This window comes from Puma concolor, chromosome A2 (assembly GCF_028749965.1).
Source record: "Puma concolor isolate L17-30 chromosome A2, mPumCon1.1.hap2, whole genome shotgun sequence".
Taxonomy (NCBI): Eukaryota; Metazoa; Chordata; class Mammalia; order Carnivora; family Felidae; genus Puma; species Puma concolor.
In genome coordinates, this window is record NC_141668.1 from 24,935,514 (window position 1) to 24,949,701 (window position 14,188).

The following is a 14,188-nucleotide window of genomic DNA, read 5'->3' on the forward strand; positions in this document are numbered from 1 at the left end:
CTGTGGCCAAGCCCGGGCAGAGCTGAACCCAGTGGGGGTTGGAGGCCAGCCAGGCCGTGGCCTGTCACCCACAATAGCTCTTCTAAAGCCCCTCCACAAAGGGTGATGCAGAACAAAGACCAGGGGGCAAAGTTAATTTATTTGGATTTTTTTTTTTTTAACAACCAAAAACATTTTTGAAGTTACAAAAAAAAGACAATCATTTACATTTTAGAACTTTTATACTCTGAGAATAAGCCACAGTGCCCGGTTTTGGTGAATGAAAGGCTTAAAAGATCCCAGCCTGACTGGGTGGTAGTGATTATCTAGGTCGTATTCTCCAGAACGGGCCTTACTCTGTCCATCTCATGAATCGCTCTGCTCTGGAACTTTCAACTCTTAACCCTTTCGATATCAAACTTCTTTGCCGCAGAAGGCCTCTTCCATGTGTCCCTTTCCCTCTCGTCTGTCCTTTGTCTGCCTTTCTTTGTAACTGGCTGCACGTGCCTTCACCCTGGTGTCTCAGCGCCAACAAAACAGCCTCCACCCTCCAGGCAATTCACATCCCTCACCTCCTGCAAAGTTGCCTCCAGCTCCTCTCTCCCAGCAATCACTCCTGGTCTCCCTTGCCCAGTGCCTATTTGTACCTCCGGGGAGCACTACCTGGCTGCAGGGACACTCTGGGGAGCCAGAGGACCTGAGCTCTAGTCTTGGCCCAGCTACCTATCAGCTGTTATGGTCTCAGGCATTTTCTCATTTTTAAACTGTCAGCCAAGCTGCTTCAAAGGGATGTGGCTACACGGTAATTAATGCTGCCGGGCCCTGAAAAGCAAAAATGCTACCAAGTGCAAGCAGGGTTAGCCAGTGGGCCCCTGAGGACTGCCACCCTCCGCCCAGCATTTCCCACCTGCTCAGGAGCTCACTCTTTCAGCAGCTTGGTTACCATGGTGAAAGGCCAGCCTTAGCGCTGCTGTGTAAAGTTTTTACCATCGGGAATGCAAGGTCCCTGAGGGCAAGACTGGATTTTAACGTTTACTTGGTGAGCTTCTCTAGCCCATAGCACCAATCAGGGCTGAGCGCGAAGTAGGTGCTCAGTCTGAACGTTGATAGCTTTGATTCGAATTTCCTTGGACAGATCCACCACCTGTCACGTGATGGCCTCATAACAGTGGCAGGACGGTGGAAAACCCAAGCCTCCTTGTTCATTCATCCCACCAAACATGACCTCTAGTGGGAAAGGCGCTCCTGGCAGCCTGGCCCGGGAGTCCTGGCACTCAGCATTGCTGGCCCAAGTTTTGGGACCACCCGCTAAAGCCCACAGACCTTCCCACTGGAATAAAAGTCCACACCAAATGGGTAGGAAACATGGTCGTGCTTTGGGTGAGCCAGTCTGATGAGAACCACAATTTGGCATGCAAATCCCAAGTAGGGGTACTGCCATGTAATAAATCCAGTGTGGGATCATCCCCAGACCATTCCAAGGGCCATTCCAAGGACCCCTGCTCTGGGGATCATGGTCTCCAGTGAGGGATCCTCACTCCCTGATAAGAAAGACCTCTCTCTCACAATTGGAGAAGGCCAGAGCTCACAACTGTCCCAATAGACAGTCCCCAGCCTCCCTCCATAGGTGGCTGCCAAAACCCCACAACCCCCCCCCAAAGGAGTCATCTCCTTTGTTATTTTCCAGAAAACCACACTAAGTGGCTGCAGAGATGAGAAAATGACTCCACCCCATCCGAAGAGCCCATCACACAAATGTAATTCAGAAAATACATTCTGATCCTTCCCCTTCCCACTAACACGTTCCCCCACCTCCGGGTGCACACATCTATATATCACACTTGACAAAATTCATCTTCTTTTTGGAAGAACCTGGTCCTTGGAGATCTGCTCAGGGCAATGCCATTGCAAACACTGTAATTTCACATCAGTCACGGTAGAAACAAAACCAGTTACCAAAGAACTAACTTGAGAGCCCTCAAGTCACATAGAAATGGGTTTGCCTTAGCCAGGCCCACCAGCGGGGCTGGAAGCAGCATCCCTAGCCCTGGCTGGCCCCAAAGAGCCTGGAAAAGCTGCTGTTTTGCTTCAGATCCATCCAGGATAAAACGCAGAATAAATAATGTGTTGCTTGGGAGTTTGCAGCTATGTGGATGTAACCGTCATGGTGTTCTCAGAATTCTCAGACAGAACCTCGCTTGATGGTCCAAAGGCTCAGCGGGTGCCTCCTGAAATCACCCCAGGTCACGCTGAAGCATGCGGTGAGAGGGGAGGTGGCACAGGAAGGAAGGCTTTTGTGAGATCCTCAGGTCCGGTTCACTGCCGGGTGGGTCTCCCTTCCCGGTGAGCACGGAATCATGCATTCTATCTTTGGTTTCGTGCCTTAAAGGCTTATGCCTTTGGAAGAGTGGCTCAAAGGTGTGAGAGACTAATGGCCTGGGGCCTGGATAAAGGACACCCACACAGGCTCTCTGCTGAAGACACCTGGGAGCCATGGGTTCTCTCCTCGACTTTGGGACGAGAGGTCTTCCAGGCCTCAGCACCCAGGGCTGAGGTCCAGCCGCCAAAGCATGTCCTGTAGAGAAGCCTGCAGCCGGCTCAGGGCCACCACCTCCGTGGAGTAGAGTGACGCTTCCAGGGCACCGCCCAGGCTCTCGAGGGTCTCCAGGCCCCTGGCCCGGGGCAAGGGACAGTTCTTGGAGGAAGCCAGCAGGTGGAGAAGGTCCCGGAGGTTCTCTAGGTCATTAGATATTTGGACCACGTTTCTAGAAGGCAGACCGGTGAGGATCTGTTGGTAGATGGCCAATGTCTGGTCCATCTTGGACAAACTCAGGACAGGGTGGAGCCCAGGAATGAAGTCAAGACCAGCGACTCTCTGTTTGGAGGAGACAGACTGCTGTGCGAGAGGAAAAGGGAGAGCAGGGGCTCAGAGAAGTTGGTTCTGCAAGGCTCTCGGCCTTTCCCATGAATGTGGAGGTCCGCTCTCTTGGCTGCCTCCTCTCCCCTTCCTCACCGCCCTGGCCCAGGCCCTTGATTCTTGTGCCCCGGGGACTGCCAAGTTTCCAAGCTGATCTCCTGGACTTCTATCTTCCTGCCCTTCCCGAATCACCCTGCCCTCCCCTTCCAGATGGATCTTCGAAGATCGTTCCCTCCTCCAAATGACCTCTGCTGTAGAACCAGCCATGAGGCCCGATTCCTGCTTAGTTAAGTCTCTTCCCCAGGCACTGAGGTCCTCCCTAAGTGCCCCTTCCCTAGCCATCCTCACACCCTTCCATTCCCAGAGGACTCCTCCTTCCCAGTCAGGTCCTCCAAGGCCTCTGGCCCCTCAGGGATCAAGGCCGGCCCCGCCTCACTCCTCTGCTCCAATAATGCTGGATACCAGGAGGGGGTGGCCTGCAGCCCTCACTTTCTGCGCCACCCAAGCTGGGACACTCTGGATCTACCCCGTGTGGCCTTGTCGGATAGCTACCGTGAAAGCAGGGACACTCACGCTGCTCTCCATAAAATGCCCAAGACTCTGGTTCTGAGCTGTCCGAGGCCACTGTCAGACACATATGTGTCCAGGAGATGTGGAAGTCTCTAGATTGCCCCTTGCTGGGTAAGCAATCAGGCTTTTAAGACTGGGGGCTACCAAACCCACAACGAAAAACCTTTAAAGAAGGCACACTGTGGTCTGGTTCTATGAGAGGGTTTATCTAGTTGCTTTATCTAATTTAATCTCATAACAACCCTGTGAGGACTGTACTAGCTAGCTGATGAAACCAAGCCTTAAAGACATGGAGGAACTAGCTTAAGGTTTTACAGATAGAGAGCCAAAGTGTGGAGATTCACATTTAGTCTTCCTAATTCCAAATACAGCCCGCATGTAGGAAGCGGCTGTTCGTGAGGCAGGGAGGAGTCAAGGCCACCATGGCCCCTACATGTGGCTGCACAGGCTTCAGCTGACATCTGAGGTCCTGGTTCCCCCATGGGCAAACCTGTTGTCTTCCCAGGCTCTCCCTACCGTGTGTGAAATGTCATTGATCCTGGTGACAATCGTCTTGATGAGGGTTTTGGTGTCATCCTGGACTTTTCGGATTGGCACAGCTTCAACATAGGACAGATAGGGCCAAAGCCACAGGAATCGGCACAAGGGTCCACAAAGCATTTTCCTTCCCGGGATGTACGTCTCGGGCCTGCAAACAGAAGGAACCACACGTAGCAAGTCGCCGGTGATCTCAGAAAACACCCATATGCCCTGTGACCAACCATATTTTCGGATGTGGATAAAAAGGAGACTCACTTTGTGCCATAGCGATCATCTCCTCAGAGTCAAAGACAATTCATTATCTAGAAGTACATTAATGAAATGCATTTCCTTGGGGAGGCAAGACCTGACCAACTCTGTGATGCGGTGTGGGATAGATCACAGAGCAGTAAGCCAGGGCCTGAGCAAATGGACGTGGTGGTGACGATTTGACTTTATTGCATGCTGCGAGGAAAAGAACCAGCTTTTATGGTCCGGTCTGAATCCAGCCATTTAATAGCTGCATGACTTTAAGCACATCACATAACCATGAAAACCTCCACCTCCATCTCCTGCAATATACCTACCTCGAGGCTTTTATGAGGATCAAATTAGATAATGCATGTGCAAGAGCTTTAAAGGTGTTGTGAAATGTACTCTATTACTACCCTTATTACTAGAGATTACGTTACTTGTCCTCTCCATTACTCTCCCACAGCGGCCTGCTGATATCTCTGTGATGGCATTTCTCACTGGCTTTATAACTTCCTTTCTCTCCTGCTGGGAGCCTGAACCCGCCCGGCACTGGTGGAAGGTCTTCAAATGTGTCGGATACAGCACCGAGCACCAAGGATACAGTGGTGAATAATAGATGTTCTCTACTCTCAGGTGGCCTATGCTTTAATAGGAGAGATAAACAGGGAAGCAGTCCATTCCAATACAGGCAGAACAAACTGTACAAGAAGGACAAGTGCAAGATATCACAGGAGTACAAAGGGAGCTCCCTGGAAGAGGTGTCACCTGAGCTGGGTATTAAAGACCAAGCGGCTGTCAGTAAGAGTGGACAGTGGTGGGCACAGTGGCCAGAAAACAGCTGGTGGAGGCAGGAGAGACTATCTAACATGTTCGTCCAGAATGTTTGACACTTTCAAAGTCATGGAACAATGAATTCTAATATTAATAATATGCAGATCCTTGAATAAGCAGCAGTTTTAAGGAGACACGAAAGACAAAGGTAATAAAGTGAAATGTATGCGAGCCTGTGATCCATGCTAAGTATGTGTGCGTGAGCCTGAAATGATAATCAAATGTAAGTAAATATTAGCATGAAGGTGCTGGAGATGGCCAAAAAGTTAATCTCTGCTTTTTATGTTCTGCCTCATCTGGGTATTGATAAAAATAGACTGTACATTTTCTGTCCACAGGTGGCAATATTAGTATAATTCGTATGCTGGCAATATAATAGAAAAAAGTGGCTGTTTATATATTCTTTCTTTATAATTCTTGATCAAAGGTATGCTTTTCATCTGAATTTCATAGACGTGGGAAAACGAAGGTCGAGAAGATGTGTTAACTTGCCCAAACTCAAACAGGTAAGCGGCAGAGTCAGGGTTCTGCTTAACGCAGAAAGCCTGGGGTGCCTTCCCCCCACCCTAAGGTTTCTCCAGCCTTTAAAGAGAGCCCCAAATTACAAACCACCCCAGTGTTCAACCCAGGCACCTCCAGAGACCATGGCCCTTGGAAACAAATACCTGGCTCTAGGATGAAGCTATGAGACTGTGCCACCAAATCAACTTCAAATATGAAAAATACTAGGTAATTCAGGAGGGGGCCCTTCAGGCGTTTTTGGGCTTGTTTTCTTTCTTAAGAAGTTGACACCCCCTCTATTACCTACTGATTACCTGAGTAAACACTTGCGCCAAATGTTTGTGGAAGGGAGTTCAGTGGTGCTAACCCCCAACAGGGTTCCACGAAATCCTAATAAAGTTGGAGAGAATAGTGGTTAGGCCCCGAGGGTTCAGCAGCAGCTCTGCCCTTTTTAGCTATGAGTCTCTAGGCAAATACTTAACTTCCCTACAGCATCCCATTCTCATTAGTAAAACGGAATAATACCCACTGGCTCAAAAGAGTAAATGAGATGAACCTGTCAAGCCCCTGCATATTGTGTGTGTATGTGCTGAAGGGTGGGTGGGGGGTGGGGTGGGGGTAGGAAAGGTCAGCAGTTTCTTGGAATTGCGTGATTACTGGGCAGGGCTTAAAACACTGGGGCAACACTACCTGTAACCAACGCTGAATCTAGCATTTTCCTCGCCTTGGGTCATCTCAACAGGGTGCCTGGTATTTCGGGGCGTTTCCCCTGCGGCACAAGATTGAGCGGTACCCTTTGCTAGGATTTTTGCGTTAATGACACCCTCCTTCCCAAGAGAATTTATTGCCAGATTAACTCTGGTCATAGTCGCTCTCACATAATGGCCACCCTGTAACACCTGAATGGGAAAACAGTTTTACAAGCCCCTCTCTCACCACTGATAACATGCTTCGGTGGAGGCAGAAAATACATTGTAGTTCCTTGAATTGAGAAGCTGAGGCTCAATCTGCCTGAGAGGCCAGATTTAGAGGAGCTCCACAGAGAACTCATAACAAGCCCATCTGGGATCAAAGTGGTGGAGAGAACGTGGCCCACCAGTATACACAACACACGTGCTCACACACATAACACACATCATGGGCACGTACACAAACATGAACAGACCGAACCCTTTTAGTAGAGACTGCTAGTTGTCTCCAATATCTATTCTTCCATTCTTTCCAAGTAATTTATATCCAAGTTTAGATGGGGATGTGGCCATCCAGAATAAATACAACATTTCTCAGCTTCTCCCAACTAGATTTGGCCACGCCACTAAAGTCTGGCCAATCAGGGGTGCCCGGGTGGCTCAGTCCGTTAAGCGTCCGACTTTGGCTCAGGTCATGATCTCGTGGTTCGTGAGTTCGAGCCCCAAGGGGGGCTCTGTGCTGACAGTTCGGAGCCTGGAGCCTGCTTTGGAGTCTGTGTCTCCCTCCCTCTCTGTTCCTCCCCTGCTTGCACTCTGTCTCTGGCTCTCTCAAAAATAAAGATTAAAAAAAAAAGTCTGGCCAATTAAATTTCAGCAGAGGTACTCTGTGGCAGCTCTCGGGTTATGTGCCTTTGCCTCTTCTTTTCTCATCCCTTCCTCCATCCCATGCCTGGATTGTGGATATAGCAGCCGGCATTCTGACGCCATCTTGGATCATGAGGACGAGGGCCTCACCTTATGAATGATGGAGTAGGGAGCTGGAACCCAGTTCCCTGAGGACTTTGTGGGGCCAAGGTGACATACTGGCCTCAGACTGCCCATCCCCGGACTTGTGTGTGTGAGAGAGACATAACCTCTGTCTTGTTTAAGCCGCTATGGGTCTCTGCTAAATGCAGCCAAATTTAATGCTAGTTAATTTATACACCTGGATGTGGGCATCAGAAAAGAGTGGATATCAAGTCTTCCTGGGTTCATCTGAGTGTCAATACCTGAGTGAGGTCTGGCTGTGGTCCAAGAAGGTGGTACAGGTGGCTGGTGAGAGCACAGTTTGGGACTGGACAGGGCAGGAATAATTTAAGACGGCGACTATAACTTCACTGAGCCCAGCACCTTATATATAATAATTACTCAATGGACAGCTGACAGTTGACAGTTAACATGATTAATCGTCCACTGTGGACCAGGTACAAAGACAAAAAAGACATGCATGGAGCCACAGGAAGTCAGGAATCAGGACTAGTGAGGGACCGGCTGAAGACTCCTGGTCTTTCCGGAAGCCCAGTGAATATACCGCAGTATTTCATGTGGTTAAACATTAACATGAATTACTTGTTAGAGATAAAAGTGAAGAACAAAACTGTGCTCTTGAACAACTGGCTTACATAATTAGCTACAATGCAAGGAGGAATGTTTAAACAGATAGCACGCCTTGGGTAACTGAGGGGAGGGAGTCACATGTACAAGGATGCGCTGCGAAGTTCAGCAGAACTCTGCTTGAGTGGGTGTATAGGACCGTGGGTAAGTTTGCCAAACTCTCTCAGACTCATTTCTCTTAGCTGTAAAATGGGGATGATACAAATCGTAATTCCCACTTGAGGCCGTTCGGCGGACGAAATGAAGTAACGTAGGTAAAGTGCTAGCTCTTTGCCTGGCATATGGTCAACACGTTAGCTGTTGTCACCAGCTAAGAGATCAAGGAGGCATCTTGGAGGAGGTGGCATTTGATAAGGGCCGTAAGAGTGAGGAGGAACTTCACTGGGTTCATGAAGGTGGAGGAGAGGAGCAGCCCGGCTGAGGACTCAGAGGCTGAAGAACACTTATGAGCTGAGGACACGGGGGCTCACAGCCCACACGGGAGGTGCAAAGGGCCAGGAGGTGGGGAGGGCTTGGGCACCGAGTGCCGCGTAGGGAGGCTAGGCTTCTTTTGCAGAAGTGAGGGGCTCTGACTGTCCCCAGGCTAATGCTTTCAGCCCAGATGACGCGAAGGATGGAGGTGGAAATTGGCAAAGGCAGCAGGAGGGAGGTGCGACGTTGCCGATTTGCTCGTTGCGACTGGTGGGACCTCAGGGGGACCCATCCAGCTGACAGTTCGGGTTGGGAGTCACAATCAGATGGACGGGGCCGCAGATGGAGACCCAGGAGTGCCTAGCTGGAGAGAGCTGAGGTGAGAGAAATGGGGAGGAGAAAGGCGAATGTCAGCCAGCTGCCTGGGCTGCGAAACCTTTTCCCTCTAGAAGTTTCCAAAACGGTTCTGAACATTTAGGAGCTGTCATTTTCTGCTAGTTAAAAGATGAGCCGCTGAAATGTTGATACAACATCCTGTCTCTTTTATTTCTCTCTGACCATTATTCAAGCAGAGCCTGTGGAGGAAATGTGTACCATTGGGGGAGGCGTGGTCAGTGGCCTCCCCTCCACTCTGCTGGCTCCCCACCCCGCACTTCTCTGCTCATCCTCTGGGCCTCCTGGTCACTAGTTTTTGCCTCCTGCTGCCTTCCCTCTCCTTTATTTTTTTTTTTTTTTTATTTAAAAAAAAAATTTTTTTTTTCAACGTTTATTTATTTTTGGGACAGAGAGAGACAGAGCATGAACGGGGGAGGGGCAGAGAGAGAGGGAGACACAGAATCGGAAACAGGCTCCAGGCTCTGAGCCATCAGCCCAGAGCCCGACGCGGGGCTCGAACTCACGGACCGCGAGATCGTGACCTGGCTGAAGTCGGACGCTCAACCGACTGCGCCACCCAGGCGCCCCTCCTCTCCTTTAATTAAGACCCTGCCACTCCCTGTCATCTCTTCTGGCATCCCCTGTCACGGGTGCATCGGAGAAGAAAAGAGAGAAGCCAGAAAATGGAGCCTCCCAGGGCAGCACTAGATAAGGGAATGTCATCACAGAAAACAGTTCCAAGGCCAGCAGGAGAGGCTCATATAACCACACCTCCGATCCCCGCACAATTTCCCACTCTCCGAGTTCAGCCAGGTCCTGAGTGCTGGCCCCACATGTATTCATCCTTAGCGGACTCCTCCCAGCCCTGCTCTACGTCTATGCAGGTGCCATCCCCCCCCCCCCCCCCCCCGACTTCTGCCTTCTCCTCCTAGACAAGCTCACCTCCCATTTCCCCAGGAAGCTGATGGCCTCCACATGTGACCTCCTTCACCTTCCCTCTGGTCCTAGAGGATGAGGCAGACCATGTGGGGCCTGTTATGTCAAGATAGGGGGTGCTTCTCCTTATACAGGCTGGAGGGTTTGCTGGGCCAAGGGCAGGCTGCCTATAGCCTTCTGATGACAGCAGTCGGGGCGATGGGGAGACCTTAGAGTCACAGAAAAATTTGCTGGTGGAGGCTGCCAGCCTTGAGTTATCCAGAGTCCCATGCATCTCCTGGTTTACAGTGTCAGAGGTTAGCAGGAGCCCAGCACACATTTCTCTCTTCCTTCTTCTCTCCTCCAGCTATTGGGATTTCTACACCCCTTTCTTCAATAACTTCTAATGTGCTGGTGTGAATTAAATTCAAATAATGTAGTATTTACTTTTAATTATGAGGGAAAAGCTTTGGATGGTCTGTGCTTCTCCCAGCAGAAATTCTTCCTGTGGGCTCCCTCCCATCCTTTCCTTTCACTCTCCCTTCCTCCCTTTCTCCATAATTCCAAGTTGGAAGGGACTTGGGGACGGGGAAAAAACAAAGGATGAATAGAGACAGGGAAGACTGGATCCTGGTTATTTAAGCTGCTCAGAATCCAGTGGAACAGACAGAAGCTTAAATAACTCATCTTAACCCAATCCCATAAAGGTTATGAGCACAGACTTTGGGGAGCACAGAGGAAGGGGGTGACTCTGGGGAGGTGAAGACAGCTTTGCAAATGAGGCAGTATTTGAACTGAGACTTTAAGGACAGGAGTTCCCCCAAGGGGAAGAGGACAAGGAAGGCATTCCAGGCCAAGGCGACAGTGTGGAGTTGGGGAAAACTAGGGTGGGTTCAGGAGGATTCAATATGGAGGAAGGGTAGAGCATGTGAGGCTAGAGAGCTACAATGTCCCAGGCTTGATTCCACCTGCGGGGCATCTGCCCTACTCATAACACACACACACACACACACACACACACACACACACACAGGCCCTGGAGTCCATGTTTGCATGACCAGTGATAGGCAAGAGACCATGAATACTCTTCTCTCTTTCCTTACCTCTTCCTCCTCCAAACCCTGATTCAGTCAATTAGCAGCTCTCCCAGGAATTTAAAGTAGGTTTCAGAGAGCCCAGTTTGTCTCTACTGAGGGCTCAGAAGCTCCGGGGTAGCCACAGTTGCCTTCAAGTGCATGCAGTGGCTGAGAAAGATCAGAGTTCATTCAGCCACTGACAGGTGAGTTACAGTCAGTGCCTGTGCTCCTTCCTGACCTTCTTTCTGTTTCCTGACCTTCTAGGTTCTGGGCCCTCCCTGTCCTTAGCCTCCAGTGTGAGATACTCTTCTACTTACACTCACTTGAGTATATTTCAACCCTCTGGATATATTTTTCTATATCCAAGGGACATATAGATGCACACACGCAAAAGGAACAAGTATCAAGAAAGAAAATTCCCCCTTACCATGAGTGATGCCCTGCTAAGGGTTTGGTTTTTCAGATGTTGGTCGCCGTATATTGTTTGACACACTGAGCTAGCATGAGTGGTTTTCTCTTATTTGAGATCCAGAGCCTTGTCTGAGAAACAGTAACTGACTTAACCAGCAGCCGGGGTGTGGGTGTGGGGATTATATTCTTCCCATTCATCGCACACCACCCTTAGATCTGATCCCATCAAGGATTACGAATTGGTTTCAATTCTGGTGTCAGTCTGATCAATTTTTAGCGGCTCCCTGGAGCACCGTGTGGAGGGAAATCTGAAGCTGCATCCAGACTCCGAGGGAGAGGGTGCCTCGATCAGCTGTGATGTCTGCCGGGCACAGGAGCCGTGGGCATGCCACTTTCCCAGCATCTCCCACGGGCCGGGCACAGAGTAGGTGCTCATTAAATATTTGTTGAAAGAATAAACAAAATCCCTCCCATCTCTGATCTTCCCTGTCTCACCGGGTTAAACTACCTCTACCGTGGTTCGCCTGCCCCTATCTTAAAGTCACATCGTAGAATTCGCTTTTGCCCAGCAGGAATCCCTAGGAAGCGTTCTGGGCCTCCAGCCCTTCCTTCTCAGAGACTGCTGCCCCTCCTTTCTCTCCCCACCGTGGCTTCTCCCACTGTGTCTGCGCTTCTCCCCAGAGAACAAACTCAAGGTGCACACAGATGCGGGATGAAATCTTCAGTGACATCAGTAAGATGTCCGCCTGGGCATCGATCACCGATCCAGTTCCAGGCAGCTGACAAACTGAGCAGGAAAGACTGTAAAATGCAGTTTGCTGAGAAGTAAGGCACATCCGTTGTCACACATGGAATCAGTGCAAAGAATTCTATGAGCCCCGGCATCAGGTGTGCTGTTTTTCGGCAGACACAACCTCTTTCTAGTTCTCTGAGACAACTGTGCGGACAAAGAAGAATTTCAAGGCTCTGGGCTGGCAGGCCAGAATGGAGAGCTATGGCCACTGGAATCCTGCTGCTGGGGAGGACAGGGCTTACTGATTGACCGACTGCGGGACAATTTGGCTCGAGTTTCCTTTAAATCACATGCATGCTGTTCAAGGATGCACACACACAAGGACTCTACTCCCCTGAAGCCCCTCCTCTCTGTTCCCTTGGGCGGCACCTAGGCAGGAGCGGGGACAAAGACCTGCGTTCTGTGAGGAGGGCTCTCCCAAGTGGCCACCTCCGCACCCTGCATGGGCCACTCAGACACGAGAGGCATCTGCCTGGGGCCGAGAGGCAGGAATTCATTGCAATCTCCCTGGCTCTGTCCTTGGCGCTTGGAGACATTTCCTGGAACGGAGGGGGGGGGGGTGGAAATATTTCCCCCAAATACCAAGAAGAGTTATTTTGGGCATAAGATGTACAAAATATGAGAAGGACGCTCCTTTGGCCAACATGGAAATGTTCCCCTCAGCCCAATGTCCTCAATCGCTTGAAGAGGGAAGAACCTAAAAACATCCACTGTTTTTCTCTTGCCTTTTCCCCCTACCTAAATAAGAGAAATGATCAGCATGGCATCCTCTCTGCTCCTGAGGACACAGAATGGCAGGCACTATGTTCTGCAGAACCTGGTGAGAAAGAGACTGGGTACCCTCGCTCCCAGCGGTCCCAGCTGACTGCTGCCCACCTTGGAACTCTACAGAATGAACATAAGAGAGATGACAGAGGTCAGTTCCTACAAAGGGGAGCCATCGTGCTCCCGGGGTGGTGCCTGCAAGGACCCGCCCTCTGCCCGCAAGACCACCCTTCTAGCAGAAATCAATCATCTGTCTCCTCCTTTCCAAAATGGCTATTCTCGAATGACAAGCAGGCCACTTGTCTTGGATCTAACTGTATTTAAAGATTCACAATTCCAAATTGCCACCATCTTGAAGCTATACAAACTGAAATGTAAAGGCAACCACACCCACAGTGAAATCTAAACCAAGCCAGGAGAGAAGGCGGACTATAGGCAGGCCCAGTAGGTCTCACCTGCCAACAGTGGGCATTTGCGGTATTGACCAGAGAGGTGGTAACAATGAGAAACATACCATAGGACTTCCAGTGAGCCGCTGCTCTATAACCTCAGAATACCCCAATTTTATCCATCGTGAAGAAAGCAATTTGCTTGGCTTTGAGGCCAGATGTGGTGAGGCTCAGAACAATTTCTCTGAGATATTTAGGTTCTTCCTGACAGTTTTCTCTCCACCTCTACTCCGCAGTGGTCCTGTTTCTAGGCCTCCGCCTCAGCCACTGGCATTCAGACTTCGGCGATCAAGACCCCCACTGGAAAATGATGCCTGAATTCTTCTACGCAGAGTGAAGCTAGACTTCAGGAACTGAACGCTCATACCAGAATTCCCCAGCACCCTCAACTTTATCGCCTCCAGATGGGGGCAGGGTACCCTGATCTTTGGGGGTGTGCTCAAGGCAATTTCCCAAGCATCTCAGCAGCGGGGCTGGCTGCTCTGACAGTCTCCTGGGACCCTGGCTGGCTCCATGGCACAGATTCCTGCCCCATGGGCACCGGCACAGCTCACGAATCCAGATCTGCCCTGCTGCCTTCTCTCCCGATAGAACTCTGGTACAAAGCCACCATAGGCCAGAACCAGGGCATCTGCCCTGCCCCTCGCCCGCCTCAGTTTCCCCCGGCGTTCAGGGAAGGGCGGGGTGGGGTCGCTTGCCAAGAAAGACCCGCGGAGAATGGAAAAGAAGCGTGCGGGGGCCTTACCTCGCAGCTGCTGGCACCGCGATTCCTCCAGGGTTCCATGCCTGCCCGCCCCTCTTATAGCCGCCGAGCACAACTTGCGCAACTGGCCGGCAGGCCCGGGCGCACCCCGAGTGCCAGCTCCGGCCCCGCCCTGCCGGGCAGCGTTGGACACCGTAGGGCCGGGCGGCGGCGGGTCCGGGGCCTCGAGGGAAGGCATCCGCTGCGCCGGGAGCCACGCGCGCACCGTCGGGTACGGCCCGGAAGGCTGGGGACGTCTGGCGGGAGCGGCGAGTCCTTGAGATGCCGACCTTTCGGGGCCAGGGTGGTGGCGAGGGGCTCCCTTAAGCCGGCTGGG

General features: G+C 51.1%; 1 protein-coding gene across 5 annotated transcripts; it reads right to left on the reverse strand.

The window, feature by feature from the left end:
• Nucleotides 1–120: 120 nt before the first annotated feature.
• On the reverse strand, nucleotides 121–13,971 carry LEP (leptin). Of its 5 annotated transcripts, none has more exons than XM_086690974.1 (3): nucleotides 13,855–13,971; nucleotides 3,983–4,154; nucleotides 121–2,875 (listed from the first exon to the last, which is right to left on the reverse strand). In XM_086690974.1, exons 2-3 carry the CDS (start codon nucleotides 4,124–4,126, stop codon nucleotides 2,516–2,518), a joined length of 504 nt encoding a protein of 167 aa, XP_086547100.1. In that variant the 5' UTR covers nucleotides 4,127–4,154; nucleotides 13,855–13,971; the 3' UTR covers nucleotides 121–2,515. The 5 variants fall into 5 exon arrangements, with proteins under 5 accessions (XP_086547100.1, XP_086547092.1, XP_086547078.1 ...); XM_086690966.1 differs by having other exon boundaries at nucleotides 121–2,872; nucleotides 13,855–13,948; XM_086690952.1 differs by lacking the exon at nucleotides 13,855–13,971 and adding an exon at nucleotides 13,175–13,445.
• Nucleotides 13,972–14,188: the final 217 nt, after the last annotated feature.

Excerpts from the sequence above, each read along its gene's own strand:
- LEP (XM_086690974.1), bottom strand. The coding sequence starts at position 4,126 with ATGCTTTGTGGACCCTTGTGCCGATTCCTGTGGCTTTGGCCCTATCTG. Across the intron at positions 2,876-3,982 it reads TCAATGACATTTCACACACG|CAGTCTGTCTCCTCCAAACA; the intron begins GTAGGGAGAGCC and ends CCTCTCGCACAG.